The 15310-nt window shown below is 42.2% G+C and overlaps 1 protein-coding gene across 4 annotated transcripts in view; it reads right to left on the bottom strand.

Moving 5' to 3' along the window:
• The window catches only part of phactr2 (phosphatase and actin regulator 2), a 120033-nt gene that overhangs the window by 34945 nt on the left and 69778 nt on the right, over nucleotides 1–15310 (bottom strand). For 3 of the 4 annotated variants that reach the window (XM_060926342.1, XM_060926339.1, XM_060926341.1), the window contains exon 2: nucleotides 797–964. In XM_060926342.1, coding sequence (XP_060782325.1) covers nucleotides 797–964 — 168 coding nt within the window. Of the gene's footprint in view, nucleotides 1–796; nucleotides 965–14521; nucleotides 14801–15310 lie in introns of those variants that run through there. The other variant, XM_060926340.1, reaches the window with a different exon arrangement.

Here is a 15310-nt window from a genome sequence, read left to right on the forward strand (position 1 = left end):
TTAAACTTTGTGATTCAAGGGGAACAGAAGTCATTTTTAAACTTGCTTTACTTCTTAATTAACGTGTTATTCAATTACGTTTTCGGTTTTAGTAACCTTATATCGTGACTCGTATTGGCAACTAATTGCAATTAAATATTATACTTATCGGCCTATTCGGTTTTTAGCCATGTTGAATTTAGTTCGTTTGGTCCACGGCAGGCGTCGCTTATCCGCACGATCTTCACGAGACTTGTGCGAGACTTTGAAACGTGACGTGTCAGCGCCACCATTTTGAAAACGGTTTTCCAAACGAAATATTGCACAAAAACGAGTTTAAATGATGATTACTGCCTACTTTTTTCAAACTTTCCTGATTGCTATCAAAACAAACAAAACTTCCAGCTTGGTTACATCAGCATTCGAAAGAGGGAGCACGCGTCTTTTGACAACGTTGGCAGATGTTGGTCGCTTTGATTTCCGCTGTACGTTTTACTTCCGTCCTACGATGTCTCGCACAGGTCTCAGCGAATCTCGTTTACGGTCATTGCTTTGACATACGGACTGATATATTACAGAGCATATTTCAAAACACTCATAACTTGCTATAGCAGTGACAAAATAGCTATCAAAAATGCATTCCTATATTTAATAAAATGAGCTATAGAATTTTGATTTAAAAAAAAAAAATTACCTTCAGTTCCCCTTTAAATTTTTTTTTTTGCACTTGTAGGCTTTTTTTTTTGCGAGGAATTAAGACAGAATTGCAACACATCAAAAAAAAAAAATGGATGGATGGATGGATGGCATAGTCTACCTTTGGAGAGATCCTGGAACTTATCACTGGTTCTTTTCTTCCGCCACTTCCAAGGTTTGAAGATTTTGCCTAGAGAGGACAGTTTCCCCTTCCCTTTCAATTGAGAGGACTGGGAACCTCCAACTACCACATCACAGTTGGCCAGAGAAGATTTTTCCAGTCCCTCCACTGTGAAGAAACCACATCCACATATAATGAATGGATTAAATTAGTGGGGGCAAATATCTGACATTCAGCACAGTAACGTTGCGTATGAACGTGAACGAGTGTAACTCACAGAAGGAAATGTCCCAGCAAATGTCAACAAACTAATCACTAATCAGACAAACAAATGAACAGTTGTACACAAAATATAGCAACCATCAGCATATTCATTTCATACACTACAAAGTCCTATATGAAGCAAAACCAAGTATGCCTACATAAAGACAATAGACAGCAACAGACATACAGTGGTGCAGATGTCAATTTGCTCCTGATATGAATCCCATGTTTGCTAATACATCATAGTGGCATGTCTTTTTTTTTTTTTGCCAAATCTGAATCATCCAGGCATAACTCGGCAGACAGGAGAGGAAATAATTAGGGTTTTTCATACGACCCAAGGGGATATTAGTAGTGCCACGTAATGCACTACGCTGACCAAACCCACCTAAAACAATAGCCTGCACAATCAACTGAGAAATAATTTCATTAACAGATGCTCCTCTTTAAATCGTAAAAGTATTGCCAAAGGTTCTTGCAATTCCCAAAGTGGCACACTAGTATGAACTCCTTTAATGTGATTCCACCAAGCTCAAAAGTAGTGCAATATCATCACTGAAACACAGTGAGGGAAAAAAAAAAGAGCCAGAGGTATAGAGGGTAGCAGTGCCACCTCATAGCTCCAGGGTCCCTGGTTTGATCCTAAGCTCGGGCTACTGTCTGTGTACAGATTCTGTTCATGTTCTCCCTGTGCCTGCATGGGATTTCTCCAGGTTCTCCGGTTCCTCCTCACCTCCATAAACCATGCTAAATGCTCCCTAGGTGTGAATGTGTATGATGGACTGCTGCCAGGGTGTATCCATGCCTCATGCCCAGTGGTCCATGGATAGACTCTGGATTTTCCATGACACTGACCAGGGTAAAGTGGCTATAAAGATGAATGAATATATAGTCAGGAGATGGTGACATCCATGTCTAGGCTCTGATGTGATGATTATCTTCATTTATTACATTACATTACAGGCATTTAGCAGATGCTCTTATCCAGAGAACGTACACAACGTACTAGAGGTCTGCGCGGGACAGAATTTTCAGTCCCGCTCCCGCCCGCTCCCGCATTGTGCAGTCCCGCTCCCGCCCGCTCCCGCAAAGAATTATGATTTTTCAGTCCCGCTCCCGCCCGCAAATCCCGCATGATGCAGACGTTCGCGTTATTTCTCACGAAAGTTCTTGTCATTGGCTTGGGGAATTAAACATGCTGAGCTTAGCTGAGCTCTCCACTGACCGATCCTTCACCTAGCGCACGTAGCGAGGGTGCGCGTTGCCAGGCGGCATGCGCAGCTGAGGCTTTACAGAGATACCCATTGTGAGCTTCACTACAGGAGCTCTGCTCTTGTGCCATGATCAGAGATCTCAAACACGGAAGAGCGGAAAGGAATCGGAAACGTACGCGAGATTAGACCACATCCGCAAATTTAGGCATCTTAAAATGTTTTTATTAATGCCAAATAAAATATCCAGCACAAATTATATATGATAGACATAAATTAATAATTTATAAATTTTATTTTAAACACGTTTTTAGTTAGCGGGACTGCAGCTTATCACCTCTCCCGCCCGCTCCCGCATTGTGCACTCCCCCTCCCGCCCGCAATGAGCTTTCAAAATTTGTCTCGCGCTGCACTGCTTTGCGTCGGGTCCCGCGGGACTCCAGGGCTCTACAACATACCCAGAGCAGCTTGGGGAGCAGTTCAGGGTTGGGTGCCTTGCTCAAAGGCACTTCAGCCATTCCTGCTAGTCCAGGGACTTGAGCCAGCAACCTTTTGGTCCCAAAGCTGCTTCTCTAACCATTAGGCCATGGCTTCCCAAAATGTTCCCCACTGTTTAACCACATTTTCTTTAAAAAAAAAAATAATCTGCCAAGTGTTAAGTGAAGTATTAAAATTAAAATGTACGCTAATAATTAATTAGGCTTGTGAGCTGGGAACTCTTTTGTTGTAAAGAATTTTTGTGTACTGTTTCACTGTAAAAATTATAGTCCTAAAGCAAACTGATCAGTTAAACTGTAAAAGGCTATTCATCTAATAACAAAGGCCCAGATTAATCTGAAAAATCCTTTCCGAAGGGGTTAGGCACAGACTTGAAGACTTAGCAAGGCACAGAGGGGGGAAAGAAAAAAAAAACCTTTACTGAGACAACTCTCAATTTTTTCAACATGTAAAGAGGTAAAAGCACAAAACAGCCCTGAGAGGACGAAACAGAAATTTGCATAATCTGGTATTTTGTCACGACATGTGGACCGATCATCTAGATCTCTGCTTGTTTACGGTTTCCTGAAGCTCCCTCGTGCACTAAAATTCTACATCAACCCCCACCCCCTCTTCACAATCATGAGTGCACTATTACCAGTGCATTTCTGAGAAGCCTAGTCCTTTACATTGCGCTGCCAGAGTTCATTAGTGAGCATGTGTTACAGGAACATGCCAGGCACTATGACCACTACAACCTTCTTAGCACAGACTTCAAAATATCAGCATGATCATGGACTCACTGGCCCACGAGTTCACTAGTGTCAAGTGTCTAGTAGCAGTAAGTGAAGCCAAATGGACTTTAAAACGAGTCCTGTGTGCTTGATTTAGTACAAGACAAGCGTAATCCTTCACAGACATCACGTCTACTGGTAGTTTCCATCTGAAAGGCTGATCATTAATAGCATCTGTTAAAGATCTCTGGAGGCATCTCTCAGGTCATGTTGGAGCACAGCTGGAGATCTCAGCTGCACAAAGAAGAACAGGACAACATCTTACCTAGATGTAAACAAGCCAAGTACCTCCATTCATAGGCCCTATGCAAGTCATTTCACATCCATTATTGCGAAACGTTTAACAACTTTAGTTAATATCCTTCCTCTCATGTGACATAAATCACTGCATGCAAAAACGAATGATGGAAGCTTACTCCACATCCACACGACAACGGCAACGAGATGTTATTTAAAAATATATCGCGTCCAAATAGGCAACGATCAGTAAAATATCAGGTCCATATGGCAACGCAACGCTTGCTGAAAACGATGCAATACACATGCCACACCTCTAGGGGCGCTGTAAGACGGTCCCTTCGGAGACACCAGAACAATAGAAGTAGTAAGGACGCATGCGCATAAACTATTATGCGCGAGACTTCATATTAGCCACAAAGTCAGGAAAATCTGTTCGTAAAATTACATTATAATGACCAAATACAATGAAAAGTATTTGTCCAGTCTCACCTGTGAAAGGTAATCCCATGTGATCTCGTTTGGACGGCAAACCTGTTGGTACAGTTAAATGCAGCTAATCTTTATTCTCCGCTTTGACCTATCCAATATGGCGGCGAGGATGACGTATGATTCTACGCGGAAGGCGGCGTCTTTAATGGTCCGGAATAAATTGAATGATACACGTTGATGGATTAATTTGTTGTTTCTCACCTGTGAAAGGTAATCCCATGTGATCTCGTTTGGACGGTAAACCTGTTGGTACAGTTAAACGCAGCACATGAATCTTTATTCTCCGCTTTGACCTATCCAATATGGCGGCAAGGATGACATATGATTCTACGCGGAAGGCGGCGTCTTTAATGGTCCGGAATAAATTGAATGCTACACTTTGATGGATTAATTTGCTCTTCTACGCCCTTTTTGAGGAATGTATTGTAGGACTTAAACCAACATATGAAGAGGTGAGATCGCTCCTTTTTTTCCCTATTTTTGCTGGCGGGATTGACTCTGCCCTAAGGGCAGAGTCTCTCTCTCTCTCTCACTTTGCACCATTACACAATAAATATTCAGTGAAAATATTTTGTAAGCGCGTTTCATGAACCAAGTTATAGGATTTGTTGACAACTCGCATCGAGTTCGTTACACTTCTACCCGGTGTGAAACACTCACAGTCATGTGGTTGTGACGTCATCGTAAACAAATCCGTTCTACTCATCCAGACGATTTCACAATGGCAACGTTGCCAGATCTTTCCACTCTGGAACCCGTTCTCAAAAAGATTGCGTTTTGGGCACCCAAAAACGCCGGTGCCGTGTGGACGCCAGGCCTAAACGATAAGCAATTGTATCGGAGTCACCTGAATCCGTTGCCGTGTGGACAGGGCCTTAATATTCAAACAAAAAACATGGACCCCTCATCCGTGACAAGACTGTGGGATCTCAGCTGAAGTATTTTACAACGTCTTTCATATCAGCGCTCTCATAGCAACCTGTTTCTTATTAGATTAGTCATACTATTGGCTTACATCACCGACTAAATATAGAGGGAGAGAGGCTGTTGGAAGAGGCGAGATGTGGGTGTGATTTCTTTTGGTTAAGTGTCATTTGAGCACAAATCTAATGATACAGCTTGGCTGTCACAATATACACTGTCCATGATCAGTGACAACTCCTCTTCTGAAAATCGAGACAGATTAATAATTTTTCTATGTATGAAAATGTTCTCAACCTTTCCCTAAACACTCATCTTGCTCTACAGTTCAGTTATAATAATATATCCTTCTGCTGAATGAATGAAACATGCTGTTTGAGGCTTTTACGAGGCCAAGGAAGGAAAGGAAGGGTTTTTTTTTTTACTCCTCCATCTTCCAATCTCACTGTTTCAGTTCCTAATAAATAAACACAGAGTGGAAGAAAGAGAGCTATTTCAGTGAACACTTTGTTCCATTAAGGACCGGAAAGAAGCTGTAATTGTCCTTCATGACCGCTCCAATAAAGTGATAACGACACCATGACAACAGACTTATTTTGATATAAGGACAAATCTATATCATTAAAGATAGCATGGCTAATTTATGAAATGTGGTTTTGTCTACTAGCTTGTTTTTTTTCTTAATAAAAATGTCATGCACTTTAGCCCAGTGACTTTGATCTGATATGAAGTGGTATGAACATTCAATACAAGTTTATGAGGGTTCGAATTTACAAAAAGGATGCGCAAACAGTAAGAGGTCTGGATATCAATAAGGTTAATGGTTCTATTGATTTAAAATAATACATATGCATAATTCACTAGCCGAGATGTACACCCATGCTTACTGAATCAGAATTTTTCAAAACCAGTTTAGCACGTTATAAAACCAGAACGTCGAGGACGTAGTCACTCATCTGGCCTGCCATCAAACAGAACTGTAACGTGACAACGTGAGAGAGGACCAACCTCTATGACAAATTGTTTACAAAAGCAAAAATCAACAAAGAACTAAATTTTGTTCCCTGAGGGAAGATCGACCCAAAACGTCGATCAGAAATGAATTTGCATGATAAATGAGAGAGGAGATACAAAGTCTAGCCAGAAGAAAATTTGTTAAGTTGAACTAATTACTAGGGCTGTAACGATACACCCAACTCACGATTCGATTCGTATCGCGATTTTTGACCCACGATTCGATACGCCCACGATTTTTTTAAAATGTTTTTTTAAAGTAGTAAATTTGACTTATTAACATTTACTTACTTACATTAACTATTTAATAACAAATAGTTCAGACCACTGCAGAGAATGAGTAATATGTATGCAAAAATGAACAAATGTATATCCAAAGATTGTTTTATTTCTCAAAATAATACTGTTGAGCCGGAAGCTCTGTTTTTTTCGGTTCTGAAAAAGTCATTTTTCCAAATCGTGTAAATCCGTTAAGATTTTTTTTTTTTTGGGGGGGGGGGGGGGCCTCTCTCACTGTCTCACTCTCATAGGGCCAATGATTTTGTGTGATCGCGGAAAACAGATGGAAATTACGGAATTTTTATGGTAAAACATTGCTCACGTCTCAAAATGTAACTGCCGCAGAAGGCTTCCGCCCAAGCAGACATGCCTTCAGTGTTGCCAGATATTGCAAACGTTTTCCACCCCAAAATATGTTCAAAACCAGCCAAAAAGCACCTAAACCTGCCCAATCTGGCAACACTGCATGCCTTTCCGGTCAAGTGATTGTGATTGGCTTGTGGCACACCTAGCCAGCCAATGAGCTGCTTGTTTACAGATTCGCTCCCCGCGTCACAACCAGAATGGCGACCGCTTAAAAGAAATGAATGCTCTGCCAGTGGCGAGTGTGGACGTTGCGTGACTCGCAGAAGATTGTCGCAGGTCGGCAAAAAAACGACTTACTAATAGATATAAAAAAATAAAAGTAATTTAAGTAAGTTTAAAATGCAATTTAAATAAAAAGGAAAGTATTCATAAATTGAAGTTTGGAAGCACCTCTGTTTTTGGGCTGAGGAGAAGTTTGAAAGGGTGTACCGCGATTCTGCCTTCTTGTATCGTGATACGGATCGTGGCTCTGCGTATCGCAATTTCGATTTCGATACGCATATCGTTACAGCCCTACTAATTACGAATACAACGACCAAGTTTTGCGCAGAAGGACTAGTCCTTTCAAATAAAACAATCAAACTGAAATCCATTGAGAACTGAGGGAGGAGACACGATTTAACCGAAAAAAAAAGTTGTAAACAATTTGTTTACAACAGGAAAATCAACAAACAAATGAGCAAGTTTTGTTCCTCAAGGGAAGATCTACCCAAAACATCAATGAGAACTGGAATCAGATAAGAAATGAGAGAGAAGATAACATTCTAGTGAGAGGCTTGGAAAATTTGTTCATTTGGCCTAATTACTAACTCATTCGCAAAAAATCTGACAAAACAATCACTATGATTTGTGCGAAGTTCTTTCAAACAAAACTCAGAACGGACATCCATGGAGAACTGATGGAGGAGATACAATTCAACTGAATTGTGGACGACGGATGAACATCACACCATGGCAATAACTCATCGGCCTTATGGCCAGATGAACTAACAACAGGGTGTGCCATTACAGGAAAATAAAATCAACAACATGGTGTTGTGATACCTTCACCAGCCAAAAGTTGATTATTTTCCAATAGCACCACCTCACTCGTTAGCAAAAAAATGTGACAAAACGATTAAGTTTTGGGCGGTATGGCGGTGCAGTGGTTAGCACAGTCGCCTCACAGCAAGAAGGTTCTGGGTTCAAGCCCAGCGGCCGGCGAGGGCCTTTCTGTGTGGAGTTTGCATGTTCTCCCCGTGTCTGCGTGGGTTTCCTCCACAGTTCAAAGACATGCGGTTAGGCTAATATGGGACAGCCTTGGGCTGAGGTGCCTTTGAGCAAGGCACCTAAAGGCCAATTTATGCTGACAACCCAGTCCTCGCAGACGGCGTCGCAGATAGCATCTGCGTAGCCCCCCGCACCTTCGCAGACGCTCTGCGCGCACCTCCCAAAAATTGTGACCACCGCAGAAGCCTCGCAGACAGTGTCGCAGACAAGAGGGCTCTGATTGGTCCACTCTACATCTGCTGTACACGCACTTCCGCTTCCCTACTTTCCCGGTTTGGTTTGTTTTCACTACCGCCATTTTTAAAAACATGAGCGAAGATGGAGCAGCACGAAGAGCGGTTGATCGAGGAAGTGAGGAAGTACGTACATCTATACGACTCCAGTTCTAGTCATTATAAGTAACCGGAGGATAAACACTCCACTAACCACACCCACCAACTACTCCTAGCGATTTCGCGACTTCGCGCCCCCTTGCGTTGTGGCGGTGAATAACATCGCGCACGCCTATTACTCCCCGCTCAACGATAAATTACAACTGTCTGCGAAAAGCTATCTGCGAAAGCCTTGTCGCAAGAGCATGCAGAGGCCTTAACTCCCAACTGCTCCCCGGGCGCTGTTAGCATGGCTGCCCACTGCTCTGGGTATGTGTGTGTGCTCACTGCTTCAGATGGGTTAAATGCAGAGAGGAATTTCACAAGTGTGTGATGAATAAAGTTGTGCTTTCTTTCTTTTTTCTTTTGTACAGAGTGATGAGTCCTTTCAAACAAAATACTCAGAACGGAAATCCATGGAGAACTGACGGAAGAGATATGATTTAACTGAATTGTGGATGACGGATGGACGATGGATGCCACGCTATGGCAACAGCTCATCGGCTTTATGGCCAGATGAGCTAACAGGGCGTGCCATTATAGGAAAATAATCAACAACATGGTGCTGTGATACCTTCACCAGCCAAAAGTTGATTATTTTCGAGTAACACCACCTCCTGAGATGACTTATTCCTCTTATACCACAGCAAATTGCCATCGATTACAATTTTGAATCTAATAACGAATGGCACATCATGCTTTCAAACCATGTATAGATATTTTTAATGTTGTGGAAAGTCCACTACACAAAAATTAGTTCCTTTTATGACTTATGTTAAAGCAGGTATAAACAGTTGTTCCCTCAGCCTGTGTGCTAGTCATGTTACCAAGAAATCAGAAGTCATTTGTCCCGAGGACTTTCCTATGGTGGAAAACTGGCTGATGGTTACAAAGACTGTGTGTGTCATATGTATTTATTTTTACTTACATAAAACTTCATATCATTATTCTTCAATTATCTGGCGTGTCCACTTGTAAAGTAGCTGTTACGATAGAAACGATAACATTACAATAAGCACATTATTAACAACCTGTGTTTTGCCTTGTAGCTGGAATTCAGAAGTCAGGGCTGCCATTACAAGAAATGAATCAACGCCTACTGACCATTCATGTTTCAGATTTCAACAACTATTTGGTATTAAAAGTCTTTCAAAGCTTCTATACAAAATATATGTTATACACAAAATAAAAACACTTATAAATACGGTGCCTGATATCAAGACATCCCCTGATTTATGGTAGTTTTGAAATGTATTTTTGCCCTACCATTCATTTTTCTAAATTTGTATCCTCCAGTTATTTCCATTTTTCTCACTGTGACTCACGTGCACAAGTGCAGCCCCAGCAAAAACCAAAACCTGCTTCTTCACTATTGCCTAGAACCAGTCGACATGGCTGAGGTAAGCAGTAACCTCGGCTTTCATTCACAGTTTATATTTATTTACATCTTACTGTGGAAAAAAGCCAGTGCACAAGAAAGTCAAGAGGCTTGACTATCTCAAAAACGTCCCAGAGCTGTATCAATATACCATAAAGAATTATAGCAGATTGTCAAAAGGCAAGAAAGACTAAAGCATCCTGGGAAAAAGCAGAGCGGTGGAGGAAGAAGGGAAATCAGTGGTGGCAGTGCAGCAAAAGTCCAACCCTATTCGGATGTTTGTGTTGCTACAATTGGCAATTCAAAATGCCACATTCAAGGACTCGGATGTGTCTGGAGAGGAGATGGGACAGCTCTGTGCTTCACTGGTGAAGATGTTCAGGGTCATTTACAAACCTGCAGCTTTGTAAACTGTGTTTTCATATGGCTATATTTAGTAGGAAGAGATGACAAAGACCAAGTGACCCTAAGTGAGTGAGCTGGATAAACGGACTAACGTTGCTCAATTGTAACACTTTATTCTCCAGTTTGAGTATTTAAAAAAAAAAGAAAAAAAATGTCACCAACCTTTTAATAGTTGCTAAAGAAAATCTCATAGCTAGTTTGAAAAACTGTCTTTGCATTGTGGACATCATAAGCCTTTGCTCTAATCTTGAATGCTGCTTAAAAAAAAAAAGCCCCTATTTGACATCAGTGGATGTCCATTGCAGTACCATACACTGGTCAATAAAAGAACATTATCATTTGAATATTTTTACTTGGTCTTGGTCCACTTTGATTTGACCATTTTTAGCTTTGTATCATGTTTGAGGTCATTATTTGATAGAGACCCTTGCACCGACGCTCTGAAGCGGCCACACCACCGACGCTCTGAAGCGGCCACACCACCGACGCTCTGAAGCGGCCACACCACCGACGCTCTGAAGCGGCCACACCACCGACGCTCTGAAGCGGCCACACCACCGACGCTCTGAAGCGGCCACACCACCGACGCTCTGAAGCGGCCACACCACCGACGCTCTGAAGCGGCCACACCACCGACGCTCTGAAGCGGCCACACCACCGACGCTCTGAAGCGGCCACACCACCGACGCTCTGAAGCGGCCACACCACCGACGCTCTGAAGCGGCCACACCACCGACGCTCTGAAACGGCCACACCACCGACGCTCTGAAACGGCCACACCACCGACGCTCTGAAACGGCCACACCACCGACGCTCTGAAACGGCCACACCACCGACGCTCTGAAGCGGCCACACCACCGACGCTCTGAAACGGCCACACCACCGACGCTCTGAAACGGCCACACCACCGACGCTCTGAAGCGGCCACACCACCGACGCTCTGAAGCGGCCACACCACCGACGCTCTGAAACGGCCACACCACCGACGCTCTGAAACGGCCACACCACCGACGCTCTGAAACGGCCACACCACCGACGCTCTGAAACGGCCACACCACCGACGCTCTGAAACGGCCACACCACCGACGCTCTGAAACGGCCACACCACCGACGCTCTGAAACGGCCACACCACCGACGCTCTGAAACGGCCACACCACCGACGCTCTGAAACGGCCACACCACCGTTGCTCTGAAACGGCCACACCACCGTTGCTCTGAAACGGCCACACCACCGTTGCTCTGAAACGGCCACACCACCGACCACCGTTGTTCTGAAACGGCCACACCACCGACCACCGTTGTTCTGAAACGTCCACACCACCGACCACCGTTGTTCTGAAACGGCCACATCACTGAGCACCACTGTTTGTCCCACTCAAGCATTTCGTTGTTCTTTATATTAAACTTCCTACATGAATACATTTGCATGTAATAAAAGTGAGTTATTCCATCAATAATTATTTTCCATCGCATCAATTTCCTGCCTGCTCACTACCACTGCTTTGCTGTGTTCCTGATAGAAAGTGTATTATTGTGTCAATATGTAAATAATTAATGGTACCATCAGTGACATTCCTTCTATAAGAAATCAGTTTTACATATGTGCAATTCTTATGAAATTAAGATTATGGGCAATTAAATTCTGAAATTATTAAGACTGATTTAGCTTGTCAGCTCAGTGATATTGCTAAAGTATGGAAAACAAGGCAAAATGTACTGAAAACCATATTTAAAAATCACCCCAATTATAGCAATGTCACTTCAGAGAAACCTTGGTTTGAATTTTAAGAAATGAAAGCTCAGGGGGGTTTTCTGACGCAATTCCGTTACTGACTTTTCTTTCCTTGTAAAAGATTTTGCATTCAGAGTTAAAGATTTTTCTATGCTTTTTTTAAGGCTCAAAAGATACCTCATACAGTGTGAAAAATTTTTTATTTAATACCATTATCTTGAGTACTGCAACTAAAACAAGTCACCACATTTTGCTGCGAATGTAATTCTGTTACCCATATATGTAAGTATTTGCCATTTATATTTTGACATGCAAATGATCATGATGAAAAACACTGAATATGAAGTGTATCAAGACAAAACACTATAGATGCCCTTGAAAAGATATTAAAAACTCATTATTAAGTAAGTTTCTCATTAATGTCAGAAAAGACATTCATTCTTTGTGCTTATTGGAGACCAACCAGGTTAACAAACCATTGTTCTTTAAAACAAACAAAAACAAACCAACATTATTATTATTATTATTAATAATAATAATAATAATAATAATAATAATAATAATATTTAGTAGTAGTATAGGTAATCGTATGGGGCCGAGTAATATAAAATTAAGGATTAATTTCACTCGTGATTTCGAAGTTTTCAAAACTTCGAAATCACTAGTCAAATTGATCCTTAATTTTATGAGGAACCATACGATTACTTGTTTATAATATATAGGGCCAAATTCATACTTCGGAAGCCATTCAAGTTCACAACATTTGTCATTCACGGTTTCTGAACCAATCAGGGCGCAAGACTATCTTGCACGTTTGAATCAGTTTCTAAAGCATTCCTTGTTTTTGCAAATCTCTCGCTTTTCCCTCGAGGACTTTTCGTGATTCTTGAAAAGTAACATCTTTCAGGATTGATCCCGGATATTTCTCTCGTCTCAGATGCCGATCCAATGCTGCCTGCATTACTTTAAGAGAGTCTGGTTCGTAGTTTTCCCCATTTTCTTTCCTCACTTCTGCATAAAACTGCGATAGCACCTTGTCTAACTCACAGCATTCATATGCCACTAGAGAGTCGTTTATTTGTCTTTCTATGGCTCATTTCTTAAACACGGAAAGCCAAAAATTCGTACTTTTTTTGGTATTTTCATTTTCGCTTGCAGCTTTCAATTGGTTTATCATTTCTTTGTCAAATATAGCGAAACGCGGCATTGCTGAGTCAGCAGAGTCCGCCATTTTGTTGACAAAATTTGCTAATTTTTGTAACTGTAACCAAGCAACGAACTAGCCAATAGCATTTCAGAAACAGCCCCGTGTTAAGGGGGGGGGGGCCCTCCTTGATTGACCAATCAGAATTGAGTAATTTGGCTCTATATATTATTATTATTATTATTCTCAGTGAGGTGTCAGTATTTAGGTTCTCAGGTGACAGAGTCGTTTATTTGTCTTTCTGCGGCTCATTTCTTAAACACGGAAAGCCAAAAATTCTTACTTTTTTTTGGTATTTTCCTTTTTGCTTGGAGCTTTCAATTGGTTTATCATTTCTTCATCAATTATAGCGAAACGCGGCATTGCTGAGTCAGCAGAGTCCGCCATTTTGTTGACAAAATTTGCTAATTTTTGTTACTGTAACCAAGCAACGAACTAGCCAATAGCATTTCAGAAACACAGCCCCGTGTTAAGGGAGAAAAAAAAAAGCCCTCCTTGATTGGCCAATCAGAATTGAGTAATTTGGCCCTATATATTATTATTATTATTATTCTCAGTGAGGTGTCAGTATTTAGGTTCCCAGGTGACAGAGTCATTTATTTGTCTTTCTGCGGCTCATTTCTTAAACACGGAAAGCCAAAAATTCTTACTTTTTTTTGGTATTTTCCTTTTTGCTTGGAGCTTTCAATTGGTTTATCATTTCTTCGTCAAATATAGCGAAACGCAGCATTGCTGAGTCAGCAGAGTCCGCCATTTTGTTGACAAAATTTGCTAATTTTTGTAATCGTAACCAAGCAACAAACTAGCCAATAGCATTTCAGAAATACAGCCCCGTGTTAAAGGGGAAAAAAAACCCTCCTTGATTGGCCAATCAGAGTTGAGTAATTTGGCCCTATATATTATTATTATTTTTTTTTTTTTTTTAATTATTATTATTATTATTATTCTCAGTGAGGCGTCAGTATTTAGGTTCCCTGGTGACAGGAATAAGAAGCTGTTCATGTGGAATTTACTCCTGACTCACAAACACAACTTATTTAAAAAGTTGAGTAAAACTTTAAAACACACTCCAACTTTGCTTGCTTTGTGAAGCGAGAAAAAAAAAAGTTTCAAGAAAGTCGTGAATCGAAAACAAACCCTACGCAGTACACAGCAAGAGGATGTCAAACGACTTGTTTTGATAAATAAGCCGCGCTGGGTGGGTGTAGGATTACTCCGCTAGTGAGCGAGTGTGGGGTTTGGGACGCAGCCAAACTTTCTAGTGACTTGGAAAATCTTCCTCCGGGTCTGTAAACTACAAACACACTCACCGCCGGTTCCGTGAGACAGGCTGGACACTGACGTTTGGCCCATGACGGTGCGTGTGTGCCGTTAACGGGCCGCTGAGCAGAAACACCGCGCGCTCCCTGAACAACTTCCTCTCCGCCGACTGAGCGCGCGACTCATCATCACTGAGGGCCAGCTCCGGGTCCCGGTTCACCGACTCTTCATCACAGCACGCGCGCCGTCAGAAAACCGACCTCAGTGGCCTGAAATAGCGAGCATTCCTTCAGAGGGACTGTGCATGCAGCCCCGCAGCAGCTGAGCTCACAGAGAGGAAGTGGGCTGACTCCTCCTCTCTCAGGCCCCTCAGCACTCGGGGCGGCCGAGAGACACCACAGAGTTCCTCTTCCCTCACACAGCAGGAGCTGCAGCTTCTGTCAGGGCCGCTCCCTCCCACTCCAAGTGATTTGGAACTACAAGCACTACACATTCGTTGTCCCCCCCAAAAAAAATTATTTTTATTTATTTTTCAATAATAAACTTACACATGTCATGATAATTCTTTATGTAAAAGTAAATTTTTAATATTAATTTCTAATTGTGGGGCGGCACGGTGGTGTAGTGGTTAGCACTGTCTCCTCACAGCAAGAAGGTCCTAGGTTCGAGCCCTGTGGCCGGCGAGGGCCTTTCTGTGCGGAGTTTGCATGTTCTCCCCATGTCCGCGTGGGTTTCCTCCGGGTGCTCCGTTTTCCCCCACAGTCCAAAGACATGCAGGTTAGGTTAACTGGTGACTCTAAATTGACCGTAGGTGTGAATGGTTGTCTGTGTCTATGTGT

The sequence above is a fragment of the Neoarius graeffei genome, chromosome 7, assembly GCF_027579695.1.
Source record: "Neoarius graeffei isolate fNeoGra1 chromosome 7, fNeoGra1.pri, whole genome shotgun sequence".
Classification (NCBI taxonomy): domain Eukaryota; kingdom Metazoa; phylum Chordata; class Actinopteri; order Siluriformes; family Ariidae; genus Neoarius; species Neoarius graeffei.